The following is a 23,670-nucleotide window of genomic DNA, read 5'->3' on the forward strand; positions in this document are numbered from 1 at the left end:
ATTGGGTAATACATTGTAATTGCTTTTGTGTCACTGGTGTTCTACCTTTAAAAATGCGGCAAAACACTAAACATCTGCTGGTCGCTTCACCCGGGTGATTTATCTTACCCCGATAGATTAAACCCAAAGGTTTGTGTAATGAATACAGAAGAATTGTGCGTGATACGACTAGATGACAAAAAAAAATACTTTGATATACTGGTCTATGTGTGCACAGTGCAGGGAGTAATAGAGAGGAATATTTGTGACTGGCGGAGGTAATCACTCACAAAAACATTTATGGAGGCAAACACACATGATTAAAATGCATAATCAGAAGCTGTGTCTGTCAATATATAGTGGTTTAGATAATATGCACGTCAAAGAGTTGCTTGGCAGCATAAGTCTATTAAGATGACTGACATACACATGTCCACTTCACTTACTTAGTGTTCATGATGGAGTTCCTGATTAAAAAGATGAAACTCCCACACATACAGGACAGACTCGCATATAAACATGACTCATCGGATGAGTCATCCATGGATATGATCGGTGATTAAGCTCTGACGTCAGTGATCTTGCATAGCAGTTTCACACTTGACCTGTTAGTGCCAGATGAGTGTTTTTAAATTGATGCATGATTTAGCTATCTCCCAAAAGAAAATTTACTTTAACTTTTCCACGTAAGCAGTATGTCATTCAGTCCAGGAGTTTTTAGCCTGTAATAATGGAGCCACTATACACAAAATGGTTGTAGTTTTTAAAATATAACTTGCATATTTTTGTGGGTTTTGTGGTCATTGTCCAACAACAAAAAAGTCCAGAAACTGCATTCTGAATTGGTTGCTAGATTATCGCAGAAATTGAAAGATTCTGATGAGTATTTATTTGCACTAAAATTCACGGTTGCTAAACATTGTTAAACACGATAAATATTTTAGGTACACATTTTCCTGTGACACCAGCAGTAATTTTTGGTGTTAGACCACAGACAGGTTTAAAGCCTCATTGGTCTTGCAAAAGAGTGTCAGTAACACATACAAGTAGAAAATTGGACCGATATATACAGATTTTTTCCCCGCGTTGTGGAAACAATCAAGGCTGCTGCATTGTCGATTCTGTTGTATAAATTCTGTAAATCTCAGACAACTCTAAATTTTGAATCATCGCCAGCCAGAGTATGTGGTGATCATTTAAAATACTTTTCACTGGATTAGAATTGCCATACATTCTATGACATCTTTCCATAGTTTAGCTACTGTACATGATAAAAGCTTAATACATAAAAATAAGTTGTTAAGGCAGTTTATTTCGACAATGCTACAAATGCAGTAGTAAACAAATGATATTGTTATTATAATCCTTTTCCACCAGTGTAAATCAAGTCTGAGGATTATCGTCATGAGTATAGAAACATTGTACAACAAATCGGATAAAGATACATTTGCTCTGTGAGCAAACATTTTTTTAACAAAGGTATCAAACGTTTACACTGTTGTGCTTTGCAGATTGAGTAGTGTTACGGAACAAACACAAACACACACTTACACTCTCAGGTATCAGATGTTTATTCTGTTAATTGAAACTTCCACACTTTGAGGCTGGAATTGAACTGAGCGACTGTGTGATTGGTAACTTAATCACATTGCTGCTTCTGCAGAGGACGTATTTAGCTTTTAAAGCAACCAACTGGAGTCAGCTTTTCTTTTGGATACTGAACACTGCACTTAGTTCATGCTTAGATCCCTGAGTGTGCTGCCAAGTCCCAATACACTTCTCACTTTAAAATGTGAGTTACAATACACTCCACTGATCAACAAAAAAACTGAGCTGGATGCTAGTACAGCAAATAAGAGGACAGAATTGGTGAACTGCTGTGACATTTTTTTTTACCATTACTACTGTTATAAACATTTCTTCTGTTTGATCCACAAATCCAAATGAGGATCTATATTTGTCAAATTTCCATTTTAATGTGTTCATGTCTGTGTTTTAAATAAAGGAGATGACTCACTCCTGGCCACCCCCTCTTACAGCCATTCACACTCCAGGAAAAGCTGATCAAACCAAGTTTCCCATTCCAAGCAAGGTCAGTATTGCTTTTAAAATACTGCAAGTAAAAACGAAACTGATGGAAATAGAAGTGCAAACCACACCGTAGCGATGCCATAAACGATTACTTTCCTAGTCAACTCATCCCTGATTATTTATTGCTTTTAGTTGTCTATTTGGTTTTATTACAATGGATTTTAGATTTTAGTTTTATATGTGCATTGGAAAAACTGTGCTAAACTTTGCACATTTTTTCTGATGATAAATTAAAGATTGGCGGCCCAGCAGGCCGGTGCTTAGAGTGTCGTCTTCCCAGTTCTGGAATCGAGGCCGCAATTCCAGGTCCAGACCTTCCTGTGTGGAGTTTGCATGTTCTCCCCGGGCTAGCATGGGTTATCTCCGGGTACTCTGGTTTCCTCCTACATTCCATAAACATGCATGGTAGTTCGGTTGGACAAATGGTCCCTAAGTATGAGTGTGAGTGTGATGGTTGTTTGTCTCCTTGTGCCCTGCGATCGGATGGCCAACGATTCTGGGGGTCCCCCGCCTCTGGCCTGAAGTCAGCTGGGATAGGCTCCAGTACCCCTAGCGGCCCTTGTGAGGATACTATGAAGACCCGAATAATCGTATGCCTACGATTATTTTTTCAACTCAAATTTTCGCAAGCCGACAATTCTTATTTGGGTGCCTACGATTATTAATTTTTGCCTCAATTAAGTCCGTGCAGCAGCAACATTGTTCTATGTCATTAACTTTCTACGTGTAAAGCACACGTGCTGTTTTTACTAACGTACTAGTACCATACCTGTCAACCTGGGCCAATTCCTCCCCGTATTAATGATTGGAATTCCCCGTATTAAGCAATAGAAAACCGTACAAATGCAACACGGCACATATTTACTCACATAGGGTGCAGGTAAAAGTGTTATGGTCGCGCCGCGTTGTCGTGACGCGACCGTGAATGTATTCGGACCCAAGCGCTATGACTCATAGCTGCTTAAATAACGAAACAGGAAATGATTTAATCATTTCCTGTTTCGTGTGAAAGGGGAATGCGTGTGCGCATATCATGCTTAAAGCATGACAATATTAGCAGTTGACGATGACGTTTTCGTCTGCTACCAGTGACCGAGACGATCCGGATTAGAGCCGAAATGCGTAAAACGAGATCCGTACAAAAGTTGTTATACGGCGTACACAATTTGAAATGATCAAAAAACGTATAAAATACGGGAAAAACGTATAAGTTGACAGGTATGTAGTACTAGTAAGAACGTGCAATTGCCACTGGTAGAGTTCGATGCATCGAATCTGTTTAGACACTAATTATCTCGTGCCTACTAATATTCATTATTTTTGGAATTTTCCACTGCGTACTATTATTCCGGTGCCTACTATTATTAATTCATTTGGAATTTTCCACTCCCTACTATTATTCCAGTACCTACTATTATTCGGGTCTTCATAGTAAGCAGTTAAGAAAATGAATGACTGAATAAATGTATTGTCAGTGGCTCCGGCAAAACCCTGCAACCCTTATTAGGATGCGCGGTACTGAAGACGAAAGAAAAAAAAAGATGAAACCAAATAAATACTTTTTTTCTTAAAAAAATATTAAAAACAATACACAAATAATATAGAGGCTAAAAGAGAGGATTTTGATCAATTTTAGGTCAGCAATGTTTCTAAATTCTTAACTCATTGCCCGCCATTGACTATGATAGACATCCAATTCATTTAAACTGTACTGTGAATGCTCATTTTTTATCCTCCAGTTATACTAAAATTACTGAAACAATCCAAGGATCTTTATCTTATTTAATGAGCCATTTGCAGTTTCTAAATGCAATATATTCAGGTGTGTTCTTACAACTTTATCTTTGAAACACTCAACAGTGTTGACTGGAAGAGCTTGCCTCTCTTTGTAAAATAAAATCTTTTGATGAAATTCCAACCTTGAGAAGCACCGGCATCGACCTATTGAATACGAGACCTCATGCTTACCATGACAAAGCCACAGGGCTAAGTCTGCGGTGGGTTTGTGTAAATTATAGCGGACATGTTTTACCACATGAGGGATTTTGCGGTTAAATAGCAAAAGTCACTTCAATTGCAATTACAATATGACCAAATGGATGGAAGATGAAGACCGAAATGTGTGGACTGAAATCAATCTAACTAACCCTGTGTGATCAATAATGATCTTTGACGGTTCATTCAATGAACACATTCCGCTTTGCTTCATCCCTATTTTCTTTTATTCTAGGAGTCCCAGCATGTGACCTCGAGCTACAACACTCATAGTAAGTTTTCCAATGTTAAAACCACCCTACTGACTGCAGGGTGATCAACATTCACTATGGATAATGTGCAAAGACGCACTGTAAATAAATGAAAAAAAACATGGTAACATACTGGCAGCTGTAGGTGCCAAGAAAAAAATAGGGAAACCATGAATCGTTCATTGTCAAATTAATAACAAGCTACCATAAGAATCTATTTATCTAATATGACAGTTTGGTTTTTGTTGTCTTATATCAAATGATCATAAAAAGTAAATATGTATAACCAGTCGGGTGGTGCTGACGTCCCATTACGCCCTTTACCCTTTCTCCAATTAGAGTTTGATAGTTTGAAATTTGTCACTTTGGCCATCAAATGCTGCTAAAGCCAATAACTTCAGCTCCCAGTGCGTTTCTCTGCTATCTTAGATAGTCAAGGTTACCTAACCTTCTACTAATGCAGTAGCTCAGTGGTTAGCACGTTTGACTGCCAAGACAATGGTGTGGGTTTTCATCTAGACTAGAGAATGGGGAAAATGAGAGAAAAAATTATATGTAATCACCATTAAGACTGGGTACATTTAATTTACGTGGTAAGACGTTACTGTGATTATTTCCAGTTTTGTTTTCTTTATTTTTTATTTTAAATCTACTATAAAATTTTGAGTTGTTGCCCTTGGAGTAGGATCCCAAAACAGACTCAGAATGCAATCAAGTGCACAGTACATATTTAATGAAAAAAGAGAGCACCCAAAAAAGAAAAACACCAGTAAAAGGGCACAACAAAAAACAGCATGACCGACTCGCCGAGTAAACCTAGGAGAATATGAGACCATTCAGAAAATTTCAATAAAGTAATCCCTCGAATATCGCGGTTAATGTGGACCAGACATGCCCGCAATAATCGAAAAACTGCGAAGTAGGGTCACCCCTATTTAAAGAAAAAAAAATTCTTCAGTGATGAGTCTTAGTAGCAAGCAGAAGACAGGGGAGTTGCTTCCGCTTGCAAGTTTCACTGTGGATTTTCACATTTTTATGAACTTACAAATTATATTAATAGATAAATAATTTTTAAAAAAAATTCCCCAGAAAAAAATCTGCCATGTAGTGAAGCCGCGAAAGTTGAACCGCGAAATGGCGAGGGATTACTGTAGTATGAAATCACAATATCTACATGGGTTACAAAGTACAACTAAATCAGCACAACCGAGTCAGGGAGAAAACTATGGACACACAATGCAAAAAGGTAACAATAAAAACAACCATAAGTTGGTGAAAGAACTCAGAGAAAAGATAGGACGCACACATTGGTAGGTGAGGCAATAGTGAAAGAAGTCCTCAAACACTGAGTGCTCCTAATGCACAGCAGGTGTGTCTCATTCAGCCTACCCAGGTGCTGGAAAATACTAGAACACTCAGCGCAAGACACAGACATGACAACATTGTACAGTTTTCCCATTTTGTAACGGTAAGATTCAAGCAACCAGTATTTTACCTTAACTATATTGTATTTTCAGTTTTTTTACAGTGCAGCAGTGCCACCAAAATAAAATCTTAACATTATTTGCTTATCTTCTTAAGGTAATAACAAATAAATGTGACATATTCAGAGAGGGATGTTGCCATAATTAACAGCACATTTACATTTTAAAGGCTATTGAAGTTTTAAAGTAAAGGAATTGAATTTGAAAGTGAAACTGAAAATCCTGAAAAGAATCAATACAAGGAGTGTATCATAAAGTAAGTGTTGTTCTGTTTCAAACACATATTTTTTGAACAATATCTATTTTATGTGGCATTTTGTGTAGGGACTACACTACATCATACTGGAGAAAAGATCTGTCAGTATGATGCAGTGCAGCTCTACAATACTACACTTAAAATACAATGATACAACTGTTAAGGGTGGACTACAGAAACAAGATTGATATGTGATTTATATGTCACCTGTCAAGACACTCTTGTCTATATCAAAGATTCATTTAGAACTAAGATCTGATACACTAAACTGCATGTTTGGATCTGTGAATCACAACAAAAAATGTCTCAAAGGGAGGAAAGTAGGGAATTGACTCATGTGGATGCCACAGTCAGCAAAGGAAATGGTTTCTTGTAACCTGAGGGAGTAAAAGAAGCTGGCAAAAGCAATATCCAGGAAGAGGGAGAAATTACGCAATAAAGAAAAGCAAGTCAAGAGAATAAATACACTGAGGAAATGAAATGGCAAGATGGTGGATTATTCTGTTAAAATCATTATGTTTATTGAATAAAATTGCTGGTGATAAACATTAGAACATATCCTTTACCATTTTGCTTTTTCTGTATACTAAGTTAAAACTAAGGTTATGTATTTTGAGATGCATGGAAAAAAACATGCAATAACTAAAATATTTTTATGTTACAGAGAGATGTACAGTGTCAGCAAGCAAGCCAGCTGTGAAGCCACCGAGTGCACCACAAAAATCGTAAGTATATCGCTCTTTCAAACCTATGTATGCACAAACGGCAAATTTCTGAACCAATGTTATGTTTGCCACAAGGTCAAATTAAGTTTGACTCCTAGAAGAAATTCAGTGCTGGTAGGAGAGTGAGGGGAGAAAGAAAGAAAAAGATTACGTGGATCAGAGCGGAAAAGTGCAGCTACATTAATTTAACGTGAGCCAGGGGCATGTTGCAACATCTCTGACGGCAGCCCACATTTCACTTCACTCACATAGCAACACAGATTCGTGGCAAGGCAAGAATCCCTGCTTGTAAATCTGCCACACAGGCATAATGATTTAATTTTACAAAATTAATGTTACGCTAAATCCACCGAAAAGAATATTTCCGACTCTGCTTTGAAGCAGAAATACAATCTGTTCATTTATTAAGCTTCAGATTGCGTGCATGTATTAAAGTGGAAAAGCAGAAGAATTGGCACTCTCTACTATTAGAATGTAACATTGCAAGCCTGCAAAGTCAGCGCATTGCTAACACATCCATTTTATTTTATACGCAACTACTGGTGAGGGATTCATTGGCAACGTTTCCCAACGCACTAAACAATGTACAATGAAACTTTATTAAGAATATATTACAGACTCTAACAAACGTAATTGCAATAGTCTTGAAAAAGATTTACCATTGTCATTTTAATACATTAAACAGTTTAAACCGTTCTGTGGTCCCTTCTCAAGGTTTGTTTGTTTTTTCGAATGGGTTTTCCTTCCTGGTTTGCAGGGTTTGACTTGACTAAAAATTAAAAAAAACAATTTAAAAAAAATATTATAATTATCTTCTTTTTTGTGCTTAAAAATGTTTATTTATCCAAAAGGAAATAACAATAAATCTCAGATTTTGGAGGTCCTTAAACTTTCATTCATTGAGGACTACATATATGTTATTCAGATCTTATTTTAGTGATAAACAAAGTCAATGCACATAATTTCATTCATTGATTAAAAAATTAAAATGACTGCCCCAGGGGCGGCCTGGCGGATGAGTGGTTAGCGTGTCGGCCTCACATCTCTGGGGTCCTGGGTTCAAATCCAGGTCTGCCCACCTGTGTGGAGTTTGCATGTTCTCTCTGGGCCTGTGTGGGTTTTCTCCGGGTACGCCAGTTTCCTCCCACATTCCACAGACATGCATGGTAGGCTGATTGGACACTCTAAATTGCCCCTAGGTATGAATGTGAGTGTGAATGGTTGTTTGTCTCCTTGTGCCCTGCGATTGGCTGGGGTGTCGCCCGCCTCGCAAGGCAATTGAGAAAGAGACGAATTAGAATGTAATTTTATTATTAAACCTTTTTCGGATGGAGTTGGGTCCATTTTAAAGCCACTTGCTGTCGTATTTCATGGCCACTTTAACTACGATGTAATAATGATGGTTTGAGTTTCCTTTTACTTTTGAACTACACTTAACACCCATTCAGCAACTACACTTGAAGATTAAATGCACTTTCTACATGTTGTCAATCCGCTGGCTTTTTATTTTATTTTGTCTGTTTCCAATTTCTACCAGTGTTCACCCCCTTGGGGCCTTGCCCTCCACTTCCCCTGTCATTATCATCTCCATCTTACCTCCCTATCTCACGCAACCCATCTGTGCCTTTTTATGAAATAAAGTATGGCTCCATTTTTCATTCATCCCAATATATCTATCATCGCCAATGTGCAGCACTGCGCCCTTATCTGTGAAGCTTTTCTCATTGGGCTTCACTCATTCACGACTCGCACGGTCCCATCTGAAAACACCACAACACTCGGGAGTGTTTTTTAGTGGTGAGAGCAGTGAAGAGAGCAGTTCGGGAAGGCAGTAAAAATCCCTTTAGGGGATTCTCCTGTCATAACAATAGCAGTGCTATCTTAAAATAACAGTAGCATGCGTGGATGGTTTATATAAAGCAATAAAACATGGGAACTTGCCAATGCACAGCACATAAATACAGAATAATTTGCTACCAGGGAGGTCATCTAATACACAAGCTTAAGTACATGTTGTGTTTATATCGTAAATACCGTATATTTATTTTTCTGCAAATGGAGGGTGAAAACAAATTTTAGTGATTAGAAGTTGAATTCTGTCTCAGTGGGCTCTTTTCTGGGTCTACGGTCTTTTTACCGAAGACATCTTGGCAGCAGGTCAGCACTTGTCAACACAAAATGTTTCCAGGTGAAAAAACAACGTGGCTTCCCTCTACCAATTGAACATCTGGTTATTGTTGGGATTTTTTTTTTTTGCACCGCTATGCCTCATCCACCATCTTTTCCTTCATTCCCCAACATAAGCCAGTGGTACTTAGGCTACGTAGTTCATCAATTAGCCAAGACAGCAGTGTAAAGGAAATGGCAGTTAACATTGTGTTGTGTTAAAGCACATCCAAGCTGGGGTTGAGGTTAGGCCTGCAATACGTAAAACACATTTTTGTTTCTGTGCAGAATGCTGGAGGATGATCTAAAAATCAGCAGCGATGAGGAAGAAACTGAGCAACAGGTGAGTTGCTGCCAGATTGTAGTCTATCCTTGGCTCGCCATCAATTGTCTTTCATTCAATTATAACCACTACTTTGGACTGATTTGTGCATCAGTCCCAACATCTGGTTAATTAGTGTAACTGAAAGTATTCAACTGAAATCATTCATCCACAATTAATTTTAATTTCGTTTCTTCTGTCATCAGTTGAACCATGCATACCTCTACCATCAGCTTTTAGTTCATTAACATTTACAGGTATTAGCTTTGCGTCAAAAGGCCCCAGGATTTTTTTCCTCTGCATCAAAGGGTCACTGGTGTTCAACAAGGGGTCTTGCTCAAAATATCTTAATGCCAGTCAAAATGGATTTAAAGTCTATCGACATAAATAGCAGCCAATGAGTTAATGGGAATTACTGGAAAAATGCCAAGCACCTTAAAAGGGATTTAGAGCCTTCTTGGACGAATCCTTTTTTGAGCCTGATAATCCTTTGTCTGTTAAATTTTACTAACTACCAAAGCAACTAGCCTGTGAATACTATACCTGGGCTGGCAGTATATGGGTCCATTACAACATCATATGAACTATAGAATACAACCATATTCTCAGAATTTTATAAACTGGATGCACGGGCTTTACTTTTGCGGCCTACACAGAATGACATGGAGGGCCAGATCTGGCACAGAGCCTTCAGTTTGTCACCTATACTCTAATTTATCATGAATTGAATTAAATGCCTTTATTGTCATTATACAAGTACAATGAGATTTAAAGGTTCACCCTTAAGTCCACATATAAATCAAATGAAAGTGTGTCCTAACACTTTTATTTGAACTGATATTTTTACATTTAGTCCTTTCAATTTGCAGTTGTCTTAAAATGCATTATAGTATATTTACATATGAAACAAGATTCAAAATGCAGTGTAAAATACTGATTTAAGTCAACAATGTACAAATAAGAACATTAGAAAAAACATCCTAATAATTACTTCAATGTTCTCCTTTGTGATGCTCTGTATATTCTCCTGTGACCTTTTGTCGGCTTCGTTAGCACAATAAATCTTATTTTTAGTTTAGGACTCCCAAACATTCAAAGATTGAGTTACTCAAATGTACCATTTCATTCATCACGCTGATTACAAATGAACCTGCTGCAGCACAAAAAGAAGTGAGCATGGACGGGAACTGGCATTAAAGCTTGCTTTCCACTAATCAGAATCTGTGTGGGCTCATGATACCAGTGGGGGTCCGACCATGGTCGCGCCCCACTCATATCAGTGCTAATCAAAGAGTCCATGAAATACTAATGAAAATTGACCAATTCCTTACATTCTTTTTTTTAACTGTCCTTCTGATTGAATAATTACAGGGTGGTCGAGATTATAATTTTGACTAATTACGGGCTCGTCGAGATTGTAATTATAAATGTAGGCAGGTTATATTTGGTGGCTTTAGTTTGTACAATCATGCTGAAAGTAGATCCCTTAATTACAGAATTGTGGTAAGTGGAGACCATAATCACCTCATCTATAGCGTACACTCTTGATTACAGTGGGGCTTTAGTGTACTTATGCAGTCTTGCTCCAAGTTTTTCCTCTACATTTTAGCACATTTGTTATATTGGTGAGTGGTAAAGGTCGAGGTCCATTAACCGTTTCAGTTTAGTGCAGTTTAAAGCTATTCACACGTTGACACCTTTAATGTGACTATTTTAGGTAATTAAAATAAAAAAACTTTTGAGGGAGCGAGGTGGTTAACACTTTTCATAGCATATCCCAGCCGATTGCAGGCACCAGGCGGGGGACACGCACCAATTGGATAACCATTCACCCCCACACTCATACATAAAGGCAATTTAGATTAGATTACAACTTTATTTCATCGCGTATTCTGGAAATTACTTGGTGGCAGTAGCAAGACAGACACAAGACACAAGACATTGTAGACCTAGGTAAGAAACTGGAGCCACTCTCAGGAAGTGCACAAGGTGGGGACCTGCTGCAGACTGAGACTGAGGTTACCACACGTCCCTCAGTAGTCTGGAGTTTTATTTAGAGCAGGGGTGTCAGACTCGGGTTGGTTCGCGGGCCGCGTTAACGTCAACTCGATTTCATGTGGGCCGGACCATTTTAGATATAATATTTAGATTTTTTTTTAATAAATGGATTAAAATCCCTGAATATTCCATTTTTTTTATAGATCTAAAATAATGTTTATTTTAGCTTTTTTAAAATATATTTTTAGATTTTAGAAAAAAATATTTTTGAACGAAAAACACAGAAAAAAATATTAAAAAATTACAATTATTGATTTAAAAGGGGGAAAATCAGGAAATGTAATATACATCTATACTCTTCATTTTAATTTGATCCTAAAACAGAAAGTCGGCACTCATGATTTACTTTCCCGGGCCACACAAAATGCTGCGGCGGGCCAGATTTGGCCCCCGGGCCGCCACTTTGACACATGTGATTTAGCGTGTTCAACCAGCCTACCCCACTCGTCCACCAGGCCATGCAATTATTGTTATATAATTATTAATTGTTATTGTATTAGTATTTTTAATTATCATTCCCCCTTTAACCAATACAATTTAAATCAAAATTAAATTAATACGATTTTTTTTATTCAACGTACTTGACACATTGCATGCCACTGATGGCGATAAATGTCCAATTCTTCTCAATTTTTTAAACCGGGTAGACTAACTGAGAATCTTCATGTTTTGGTGCCATTGACGGCATTGGATGTGAAATTCAGCAATACATTTTGACCGTGAGGGGCTCATGAACATTTCTTCATTTGCTCATTCACGTCAAATTGGATTGGACTTCTAGCACCATCAACGCCAGTCAATGAGTTGAGTGAGTTCCTACATAAGGGTTAAAAAAAATCATTATTTGTGCATGAAAATGTTCGTTGACAATAAATTGAAAAACAATTATTCCATCATTCAACAACTTTAATGATTAATGTCTATGTTGTCAGTTTCTGGTGTTATCAAGCTTTCTGCCAATACCAACCTTTTATCTTTAAAAAAAAGCGGAAAAAGAACATTATGAATATCTCTTATGTTTGACAACCATAATTCATTGGCTGTGATGTATAAAATAAATGCTCATTTATAGAGAAGTAGAGATGTGGTTTGTGCAGATTTATGATCATGAGCTTCTTTTAGAATGAATTCTGATTACCTACATAGGCACAGTGGTGCGGAGAAAATAGATGTGCATGCGTTATTAATCTGACATGTATGCACAATTTATGCACAGTGTAAAAGCATTTCTGTGAATTTATTAGTGAAAAGGGACTATTGTTTGACTTTAAACTGGGCAAATCCTTGGATTTTCTGCTTCTTCACAATGAAGCAGGCTCATTATCTTTGTGTTTCTCCTATTTTGGGGCATATATGTACATTTTAATTATTGCCCAATTTTTAAAGAATGAAAGGATGTAAATTTAGACATGCTGTTATTTTCCTGATTCATAGATTAATTTTAGGGGGAAAAGTCATTAGTTGCAAGTTCAGGGAGTGGCATACTTTGCAGGTATAAAGATGAGTCAGACCATATTGCTCTGAAGATATTAATCCCAACTTCATTTTATGATCTACAGGCGCTTGATATATTTCCTTACACTTTGCATTTTCACTTGCGTATTTAACCGTATACCTCGTATATAACCCCAAAACATTACAGGTATATGCAAATCATTCCCTGGCTCACCCTGAAAAATAAAGTGAATATCTCCAAAGTTCTGGAACGATTACTTTCAGCCTTTAGTATGTCAGTGTAAGATGGATATGGAAAGAATAAACAGAATGGAAAGTAAAACGAGGCAACTGGAGAGACAAAGACGGAGCAGACATACTGATAACGGAGTAGACAGGAGGAGATGAAGAGAGCGAGGGATGCCGAAACGCAAGGAGAGAGAGAGAAGCTGACATGAATCCAATGGCATTTTTGTGTGCATGCACTTAATAGGCTTATAGCAAATGAGTGCATGCTATATTATCAAGCTTTTATAGCCCCAAGTAAAACACAACTCACACATACATTCATAATCAAATACACAGATGTGTGTGTGTGTTGTGCAAATGTTGGCAGCCTCTCACGCACAGACACACTGTCATTAGTATTCTGCGGCGCGGCACTGTGAGGGCAGCAGAGGAGTATGATGAATATGTTTTTGCACTGAGCAAAGACACGAAGGAGGGCAGGGAATTGAAAGAAGGAGCGGCGGAAAGAGGAGCGAAAAAAAAACGAGAGAGAGAAAAAGAGGAGAAGAAGAGACCATCCTGGCGACTTTAAAAGCTGAAAGAAAAACACCAACCCAATTACCACTGCACGAATGTCCTTTGTCTCTTGCTGCCTGCACATTTCTCTCTGTGATGACAGATCACCTTGGTCAGAGCAAGGTCACACTAAAAAGCTCTGGCTTTCTATAAAAGTTCAATTGCAGCTGGTAAAAAGGCCCCCAACTCGGGGAAAGGCCACGTTAAATCTGCCCTATGCAAAATGATAAAAACTGCTATCTTTCTAGGACTATGTCATATATATATATATATATATATATATATATATATATATATATATATATATATATGTGTGTATGTATATATATATACATGTATTGATATACATATATATATATATATATATATATATATATATGTATATGTATATGTATATGTGTGTATGTATATATATATACATGTATTGATATACATATATATACATGTATATACACACATATACACACATATACAGACGCTCCCCTACTTACGAACATTCAACTTACGAACAACGGTACATACGAACATGTCTGCAAATTGCGTTTAAGTCCAAAAATGTTCGCAAGTCCAATTTTGTATTTCGCCCCTTTTTCGGAGTAGTACTTCTTTCCGCCGCCTGGCGCTGTGAGACCTCAGCTCACCCAGCATCTACCTTCTTCTTCGTTGCAATGCGGAAGTGCGTGAATGTATCTCCAGTGTGCAAAGAACCTTTTTCATTTGTATCATTAAATATCTCATGCATCCAATATTGAATATGGTTGGTAAAAAGCTAAAGGCTTCTATTGAGGGAGTTGCAAGGAAGAGGCAAGCCATTTCATTTGAAACGAGTGGTAATAATAACGAAGCTTGATGCGCGTGAGAGTGGTGAGCGTTGCACATTCAGTACCATTTATAAACAGAAAGATCGAGCAGCAGGACCCAAATATTGAACGTTGCACAAAGTTTGCAAATCAATTGAATGATGCCATACAGTGCTACCTCATCATTTATGATGAAAAAAAGAAGAAAACTGTGCAATCGTCATTAGGTCGCTTCTTTTGGCCAGTTTCTAATACATAAATCTCTCTCTCTACAGTACTGTACATATTCTCTCCATTTTATTAAATGTTTTTTTTTTCAGTACAAACCAATGCGTGTTACTTATACAAGCCTTAAACATACAAATGCACTTGTATAAACCTTCAATATACTTATATCGGCCTTAAACATAAATTATAATACAAAATATAGCACTGAATCAACTTACAAACAAATTCAACTTATGAACAATCGCTCGGAACCAATTGCGTTCGTAAGTAGGGGAGCGTCTGTATATATACACATATATATATATATACATATATATATATACATATATATACACATATATATATACACATATATACATATAAATATATATACATATATATATACACATATATATACACATATATATGTATATGTATATATATATATGTATATGTATATATATGTATATGTGTATATGTATATGTATATATATATGTATATATATATGTGCATATATATATATGTATATGTGTATATTTGCGTTTAAGTGAAACGTCAAATCAAAAGGAACAGGACATATAAGTGTCCAGTCAAGGCTACGCAGGATGCCAGATCAGGCATTTAAACAAAGGACTGTCCTGCTTAAATCAGTCTGTATAGCCACCATAATCTAGTTAAAACGTTGGAGATGCTCTTAACATAAATGCAAACTCTTCAGTTTCTGGTATTTTGAATTCTTTTTCTAACGTTTGGCTATGTCTGCTAATGCTGCCCTCGACCACTACTGGTGTCACTCATATTAAAAACCACATCTGCTTTCTTCGACTGAAGCAGCAATAAAGCCGCTATTACCCTGATGTCCCCTTATTTGAGACTGGGAATAAATTGGTCCTTTCCCAAGGAATGACATATTCTCTAGTTACATTGTTTATACAGCAACAATATTTTTTGCAGACATAACGTCATTGTGTCTAATACCCAATTTATTGCTCCACTTGTCCTCATTCCCAGTTGCTCCAAGAACCAGCACAACAATACCAGATACTGTATTGACTTGGACTAACTCGCCAATAATGGTGCCGTGGTTCACATAGCTTATTTTCATGCAACTGCTGTAGGATCGATTCCCTACTCAATGACCCATTCACGGTCACTCCGTGATTGATTGGCAACCAGTTCAGAATGTGGTCTGCCTTTTGCCCTGATTCAGCCAGGGTGGGCTTTCCCTCCTGCTGCAAACCTTTACAGGAGGACCTGTATGGAAATGGATGGATTGTACTGAAAGGAAAATAATCTCTAATCACCGGCTTTTGCAGTCCACCGTGTTGGTGGAACATCTTGGAAAATATACCCAGTTGGGTCAAACTGGGGTCAGTGCTAATATTAAAAAGCTGAGGTAGCTGCACTTTTAAATATCTAGTGAAGTCTTTTTGGAGATAGGATTTTATTGTAAGTTTTTTAATTCATGTAATTGGATTCATTTGATTTACCACAAACAACACTTTTTAAGATGTGAGAAAAAGGCAATAAACATGTTGACAGTGTGTGCCAGCGTCACAAAAAAATAACTATTTTATAAAGGTAGTGGCAGAACTGGGTCTTTAGAAGCATTTGGAATGGAGATCAGTGCCTCGTTAACTGACCTTGAAGGAGAAATAATTTGGTACAGATGGCTGTGTCAAACTTGGTCATCAGCTCAAACCACAGCAAAACATGAGAAATACCTGGAAGTTGATCTGGTTAATGTAGAAATAAAGCCTGTGTGAGGGAATTGGTGGGTTTCAAAGGAGGTGTGTGAATAGAATCCCCCCTATATCTTGATAGACCTTGGGGGTGTTACTGTCCCTCCCGATACTCTTTACATACTACAGAGTAGTGATATTTAAAAAAATTAACAATGATTTATTTTTGTAATCTCACAATCTAATTATTATTGAGATTGCAGTAGTGTAGTATTGCACAGCATCCTGCTGAGAGCTATTTAATATTCTAGTTGGTTTAAGTAGTGACACAGTGGAGTTCTAAAAAAAACTACAGATTGCAATTCAACACCATGTAAATTCAGCAATTAAAATGTTTTATTAATAAACAATGGGCAAAAAGCAGTCTACTCTCTGGAGTAGTTGTCAGTCAGTCACAGACAGACAACCTTCCGCATTCTCATTTGCATTCTTAATGAGGGAGAACTCTACCCATGCTGCCTGCAGTGCAGAAACACTACACCTTCAGTGATTTAATAATAATCAATCAAATTTTAAAATAAACCTTATTATACGTAGAAAGGTACTATGGTAGAGCTGTCGCGATAAATCTCTTTAGATTTCAAAAGTGTTTCTGTTTACCTAATGCTCGGTTTCACAGTGTGTATGAATGATTAAGCTAATTTGTCCAGTACTCTCAAGGTGCTTAGACACTTAGGGCTCAATTTTACTATGCAGCGATAATTTAGACTTGCACGTTGTTGTGCTAGGCAAAAACCAGAGGCGGAGTGAATGGACAACCAAGCCAGGCAGTTACCTGTACTGCAACAATGTACTCCAGAGAATCAAAAAGAATCAAGAATTTTGTCAACCCCCACGTGAAAAGTGAAAATTAAGCATGTCATTTTAACGTGCGCTCCTTGGGTACTCTAATGAATTCCATAGATTGGACTTTACTGAGCCACAACCAAGTCCTTTTTAATCCTATTTCGCTGTTGGCCAGAAAATTGCAGTTTCTACAAAGTGACGTCAGTGACAGACGGCATCTTCACGCACAACGTCCTCTTCCGTTTAGTTTTATTACTTTGGCGACCAGCGTTTTATTTTTTCCCCAAGAAGTTCAATTGTTTGCAGGTTTTTTTGTGCATGGAGCCTTAAAAGCAACATCACTGGCGAGGAGAAGCGTTAGAATTTATAAAATTGGAAAGAGGATGATTTTGCACTACTGACTACTTTCAGCCAATAAGGAATTACATTCCTATGCCCTTTAAATGTGACATTTGTCACACACGTCGTTTTTGACATCGTAGAGGAAGAAACTGATTTATTTGTGAAAGAAAGTTTGAAACGTCTAAGGTATAAAGAATTGATTATTAATCATTAAATATGCAGAAATTTCGCACTGCCATCCAATTTAGCCAAAACATGCAATTGCTCAGCAGCTATTTTGGCAGCTGATACATAATCAATTTCAATCCTCATTTGGAAGCAACCTGATTCCGATCTGAAATTAAAGATATCCGAATTGTAGCACTTGAGAGCAAATATCGCTTAGACCCATTTGTCATCTATGCCGCAGCCATGTTTACTGGATTTAGTAAATAATTGTGGGCCGTGTTGTTGTTTAAATCCTTGCGGGATATATTCCCACATAGATCGTTTTCTTGAACCCTGCAAATCTCCCTGAGCCACAGAGCTGACAAGGCTTATTATTCAAGACTGTAGCTCAACTCCAAGCTATTAGAACCACAAAACCACTGGTGGCGATAATCACATCATTCCTTGAGAGACAGAAAAAGGTCTAAATAAGGATTAACAAATGAAGATGAATATATTATGTAACTGAATTAACTATTTTTGTTTTGTTCTTGTAATTGACGTAGCTAAGTAGAAAATTTGACTGATTAAGACCATGATGACTAAAAATGGGGCCTAATGAAGCGAAAGCATTACTACTGTAACATGTGATGTCTTCCATTGTTCCATTCAAATTATGTGCAAAATTACTGTATTGTTAACCATTTAAAGGGCACCCATTTAAGTCATTGGCGTCAAAATTAATTGGACGTCCACCGCCATCAGTGGCACTGAAACATGAGCGTTAGCAGTCACTCATAAGGGGGAAAAAATGTATCGTATATTTGTGGCTATAAGATGAGTGTATTTCTCTTTTTTTAAGTGTAATTTTATTCATAAGATATCCCACCAGCATAGTCAGCATGTAAACACAGCTGTTATCTGCCTATTACAGCGCATTGATGATGGCTGTTTCCCTGTTTCTGTGGAATGTTACTTCCTATCATGGCAAAACATTTGAAGGTGCTACAGGCAGTAACTTTGAAATGATAGTAGACCTGATTTTTTTATACAAATCCATTCACAAAATTCACATAAAAGGCTTAATAATGAAATTAGTTTCTGATTAGGCTTCCTTTTTTGGATGCTTTATATATATCCAAACATTAGTTGATGTCACATCCAGAAGGAGCTTCAGCTTTTTTGCAGTCTGCTGTTATGCTATCCATGGGCTTTCTATTCTCTTAATAGTGTGTGTGTTTTGCCATTCGTTCAAGATGTACTATTAGCTTAGCACTAGAATGTTTAAATATGATCATCAATTCTGGTTGTCATGTCACAACCAGAATTTATGAAAAAAAAAGTGTTTTCTTCTCTGATGCACTGTTTTGCTTGGTTAAAAAAAGAAGGAAAAAACAACAACCTGGTTTGAGTGCCAAATTTGTTTTCTATTTAGAAAATGACATAAGCAATTTCACTCTTTCTCATTTAAGAGTCATTAGCCGACACTCACAAACTAGCCAGAGTTAGCCACAGCAAAGATATGAAAATGCTGCATATGTTTCTTGAGCCCCTCTTTGGAAAATATGAAATACAGGGCAATAGATTGGAAAGTTATTATCTACACCTCAAACATCTGTTTCACCATTTAGTCTCTTTTGCAGCCAGCCAAACTCCTATTTTACAACTGCATATTTTTACAAAATTTAGAGACGTGCAAAGACTCTGCGTACTTTTTGACATGTTACTGACATCTAGCATATTTTAACAAATTTGTCTGCTTTTTTTGCCAGGTATCCGACAAGCCCAAGGCCCGAACGTCAGCCCCGAGGTAACACACACAATCTGCTGTTGGTGAATAATGTCTGTCGCACGCACTTTTAAGAAGTAGGGGTTTTTCAAGGTTATTGTGAACATAATCCCCATCAGGCAATCTGGAGCCACAGTGACTGTAATTAACTCAAACATCTGTAACTTCAGTAACTATTCTGGAGCAACACAAACATTCTTCACAAAGCAGCAGGTGTCACTTTTTGTTGGTTCATGCATAAACAACCGAACATCTGTCTGCATGTTCCCAATTAGTTTCTGCTGCTTGTTTGGAATATCGTCGCCTTTCAACTAAGATTCATATTTGAGCTCAGTCCATTCAACTCCCGTCTTGCTTACAGTATTTTGAGGCGTAACAGTTCATGTTAACCACACATACCATGTACCGTCTATTAATTGTGAATGATTTGTGTGATTTTTGAATAATACAGCTAACAAACCAAAATTTCAGCCACAGAGCTCAAGCTTCAAAACAATTCTCTTGTTGCCCTTGTTAAGGCATTAGATTTAAAGTACGAAAATATGACCTTAAAAAAAACTATAAATTACTTATAGTTTTTATCATTTAAAAATTAAGTGCCGAGTGTTTAAAATGCATTCACTTGAATTTATAGAAAAAGAACCATGACAAAAAATGCAAAATTGTATTTTTAATTACATAACTTACTTTTATTTACATTACTTAATTTATTTTAGCGGTAGCCCAGTGGTCAATTGGTTCGCGTGTCGGCCTCACACTTCTGGGGTTGTGGGTTCGATTCCTTGTCCTTGTGTGGAGTTTGCATGTTCTCTCCAGGTTTGACTGGGTTTTCTCCGGGTACTCCATTCCCATTTTGCGTCATTGTAGTCATGTGTCGAACCCAAATACCTACAATCCAAAGTGTTGTAAATATGCGTTTTTTATTTATATATATTTTAATGTGCATGTTATGTACACTTTTGTACGTGACACAATATTGATTAAAAATAATCTCATATTTTCTAAATTGCATGAGAAAGATGAATGTGGTTAGGGAAATGCATTCTGACTGTCATTAAAAAGTCAATCTCCAACTGCTACATGAGAATTTAAAAGCATTACATGAATTAGAATTGCTGTGTTCTCATTCTGCGTGTGTGTGTGAATGTGTATGCACGTAGGGGTGTGTGTTAAAGAGATTGTGCCATGTTTTTGTGTGTGCCCCGGGCCATGTGTTACTTTTGCTACTGCTAATGAGCCCGAGCAGAGCGGGCACATACACAGACATGTATCCACAGGGATGCTGCAACTCAAGTTGCTACAAGCAATCCAAGGGCTATATCCAATAGAAACAAACCCACACACACAGACATGTGTGCACTCACACAGAATATGTCTAAATATACAATGTTATAATATACATACAACAGCTATTGTAAATCTTGCTCTGACAAATGCAACGCGATTGCAATTATATATTTTTCTGTCGTCATAAACCTCCATCGTTTTGCCAACATGTCTTCTTAGACCATGTTCAAAAATATTTTTCTGCTTCTCACATTTGAATCGTTTTCTTATGCTACCCCAAACTGATTCTAACGATTTCGCTTCGTCAGCACAGGTATTGAAGCTCATTCAATTAAAGATTAAAATAGACTGAATAGCAAAGAGAATGAACAAACGTACACTAGGACGCTTGGATTTCAATGTCCGTCACATTGTTCAATTTAGACACTACAATAATTGTAAAAGTACATGTCAAATATTAAGAAATAACCTTTTGTCTGGGTCATCTGAGTCTGCTTCTGAACATATTGAGCCAGGATTAAGAGTATAAATTCAGAGTCCTGTTTTATTGTTACTTCAGTGGCCCAGGAGGCGAGTGCCTAGCTCATCAGCTTCACAGTTCAAGGGTTCGATCCCAGGTCCAGACCTTCCTGTGTGGTTTTATGTTGTTCCCGAGCTTGCGTGGGTTTTCTCTTGGTACTCTGGTTCCCTCCCACATTCCAAAAACATGCCGAGTAGGCTGGTTGAACACTCTAAATTGCCCCTAGGTAAGAGCGTGAGCGTGAATGTTGGCTGCAAATGGCTGGCCACCGATTAAGGGTGTCTCCTGCCATTGTTAGCTTGGATAGGCTCCAGCACCCCCTGCAACCCTTTTGAGAATAAGCAATTTGGAAAATAAATGAATGAATGTTACTTCAGAAATTGTCCATATTAATGTATGTTTTGCGGGTAATCATGCTTGACAGTGGCAAGAAGTTTTTGCTTTTATTACATAGTACCTTACCCTAGTTTGAGTTTTTCCCCCAAAAAATTATTTAACTGCTGCTGTATAAAAAAAATGATGTTTCCCAGTGCATTTTCATTCATATGCCAGAATGAGCCTTTCCTTAGTGATTACCCCAGGGTAGATTTCAGTGATCTAAATCTGCAGCCTGGTGGCCTATAGCAGATGTTATTTTTTGTGACCCACTACTTGAAATAAGTTAAACTTTTATACGGCCTGTGCGTCATTGCATTGGGCTTTATTTTTTAAAGATATTTTCAATCACTTAAATAAAAACTTACAAATTAGCATAGCTCAGCTCATGACAGTTTTCAGTAGTGTTTGTCGAGATGTTGAATTAATACACCAATGTTATTATTTTTAAGAAAAACAAATAATGTGAAAAACTATTTTTGCTAATTGAAAGAAATGAGAACTGAAATGGCACTGTGTATTGACAAAGCTGAATCTAATTCGTTTGTTTTAATATTTTACCATCAGAAGCATTATTTAACCATGTCAAAATTGAAAATAACTCAATACATTTTTTAAGAATCTTATCCATTTTGGAGTTTTTTTTAATGCACCTGATAAATACCCCCAGGTATTAAAAACTAAAACCAATATTAAAGCTAATAATTCCATTAATTCATCTTATCCACACAAGGGTTGCAGGGGGTGATAGAGCTTACCCCAGCCAAATAGAGGCAGCAGGATACAAAAATTGAGTTTAAAAACTGGAATAATTTGTCTGACCCTGAATAAGCAACTAGATGAGACTATGTTCATTGAAATACTTCAAATAAACCGTCATTCTCTTATCTCGATATAAATTTAATTCTTCCCTCTTTTCAATGAATGCCCCCATATAGTAATAATGAGTCATATTCAAATTTGGCAGAGGGGTCAATCTGTTACTACTCCTCATGTCAGTCAAGTCAAGTGTTAGGACTTCTTATGCATACTGTCACACCCATACTATTAGGTTGCATTGCACATTATTACAAATAAAAAAATATTCCATCCTCCCCCTCATTATTCCGCCAGGCACACGTAAGCACTTTGGCTTGGCAGATGATGAAAGAACAAAATGAAAATAAAACATATATCCTATAATTTATATTATTCACTGCACAGTACTGAAATTTGCTCATTTATATAAATGATTATCTTATTTTGTGATGAAGAAATATATCATAGGTGTTATGTGAAATTGTTCCAAAACACACATGATTTAGTGTGTAAGAGTGATTTAAAGCGATACAGAGAAAGATTGTACAGCCAGCTGTGCAGGGCGGAAGCTTTGCCAAGTGGAAGATGATTTGATGACAGATGAACTGAGTCCAGATGGCGTCCACATCTTCACTCTAACGTCCCAAAATACCACTGTGACTCTTTGACCAATTGAAGAGGCTATATTTACCTCTGCCATTAACTGTAGTTGAGAAGCCGCATCCTCCTGTGTCACACTCTGCTACATCTTACTTTTTATCTGACCCGTGGTCTGTCTGGCTCTAAGCCACTCGATTCATTGTTGTCAGAAGCTCGTCGATTTAGTCTATTGCCGACATGATTGGCGGGAGGAGGAAAACGATTGACTCTTAGCTTTCTTTTGTATTTTCTATTCCTGCGGCTTAATTGACACAATGCAAACAGAATCATGGGCGGCGACACACCAGTAGCCTGGAGGCTTTAATCGTTTCCCTGAAAGAGTAACTACAGGTAGCTATTATTATTATCTCGGAAACGAGACAGTTAGTTTGCATGTAGATCATTTGAATATACAGTAAACCCACATAAAGTATGCGCTTGCAAGATCTCGTTAAATTGCCATCAACAAGAGAAGGACCAAACCATATGTCTGATATTACACAAACTGTTGATTGTTGAAAAACAATCTGCTCGCAGAAATAAAAAAAATTATATTTGATGGTGAGAAAATGGAAATACATATGCAATCAAAGCAAATTTGATTGCATATATATTTCCATTTTCTCTCCATCAAATATATATATTTTTTAACTTCCCTCAACTAGCAGTCCA

General features: G+C 37.2%; 1 protein-coding gene across 1 annotated transcript in view; it reads left to right on the forward strand.

Annotated features, from left to right (window-relative positions):
• The window catches only part of LOC144082435 (AF4/FMR2 family member 2-like), a 128,671-nt gene that overhangs the window by 71,618 nt on the left and 33,383 nt on the right, over nt 1-23,670 (forward strand). The window contains exons 6-10 of the mRNA XM_077609603.1: nt 1,985-2,071; nt 4,301-4,337; nt 6,721-6,781; nt 9,236-9,290; nt 19,363-19,400. Of these exons, the coding sequence (XP_077465729.1) occupies nt 1,985-2,071; nt 4,301-4,337; nt 6,721-6,781; nt 9,236-9,290; nt 19,363-19,400 (278 nt within the window). The remainder of the gene's footprint in view (nt 1-1,984; nt 2,072-4,300; nt 4,338-6,720; nt 6,782-9,235; nt 9,291-19,362; nt 19,401-23,670) is intronic.

The sequence above is a fragment of the Stigmatopora argus genome, chromosome 9 (assembly GCF_051989625.1).
Source record: "Stigmatopora argus isolate UIUO_Sarg chromosome 9, RoL_Sarg_1.0, whole genome shotgun sequence".
In the NCBI taxonomy this organism is placed as follows: Eukaryota; Metazoa; Chordata; class Actinopteri; order Syngnathiformes; family Syngnathidae; genus Stigmatopora; species Stigmatopora argus.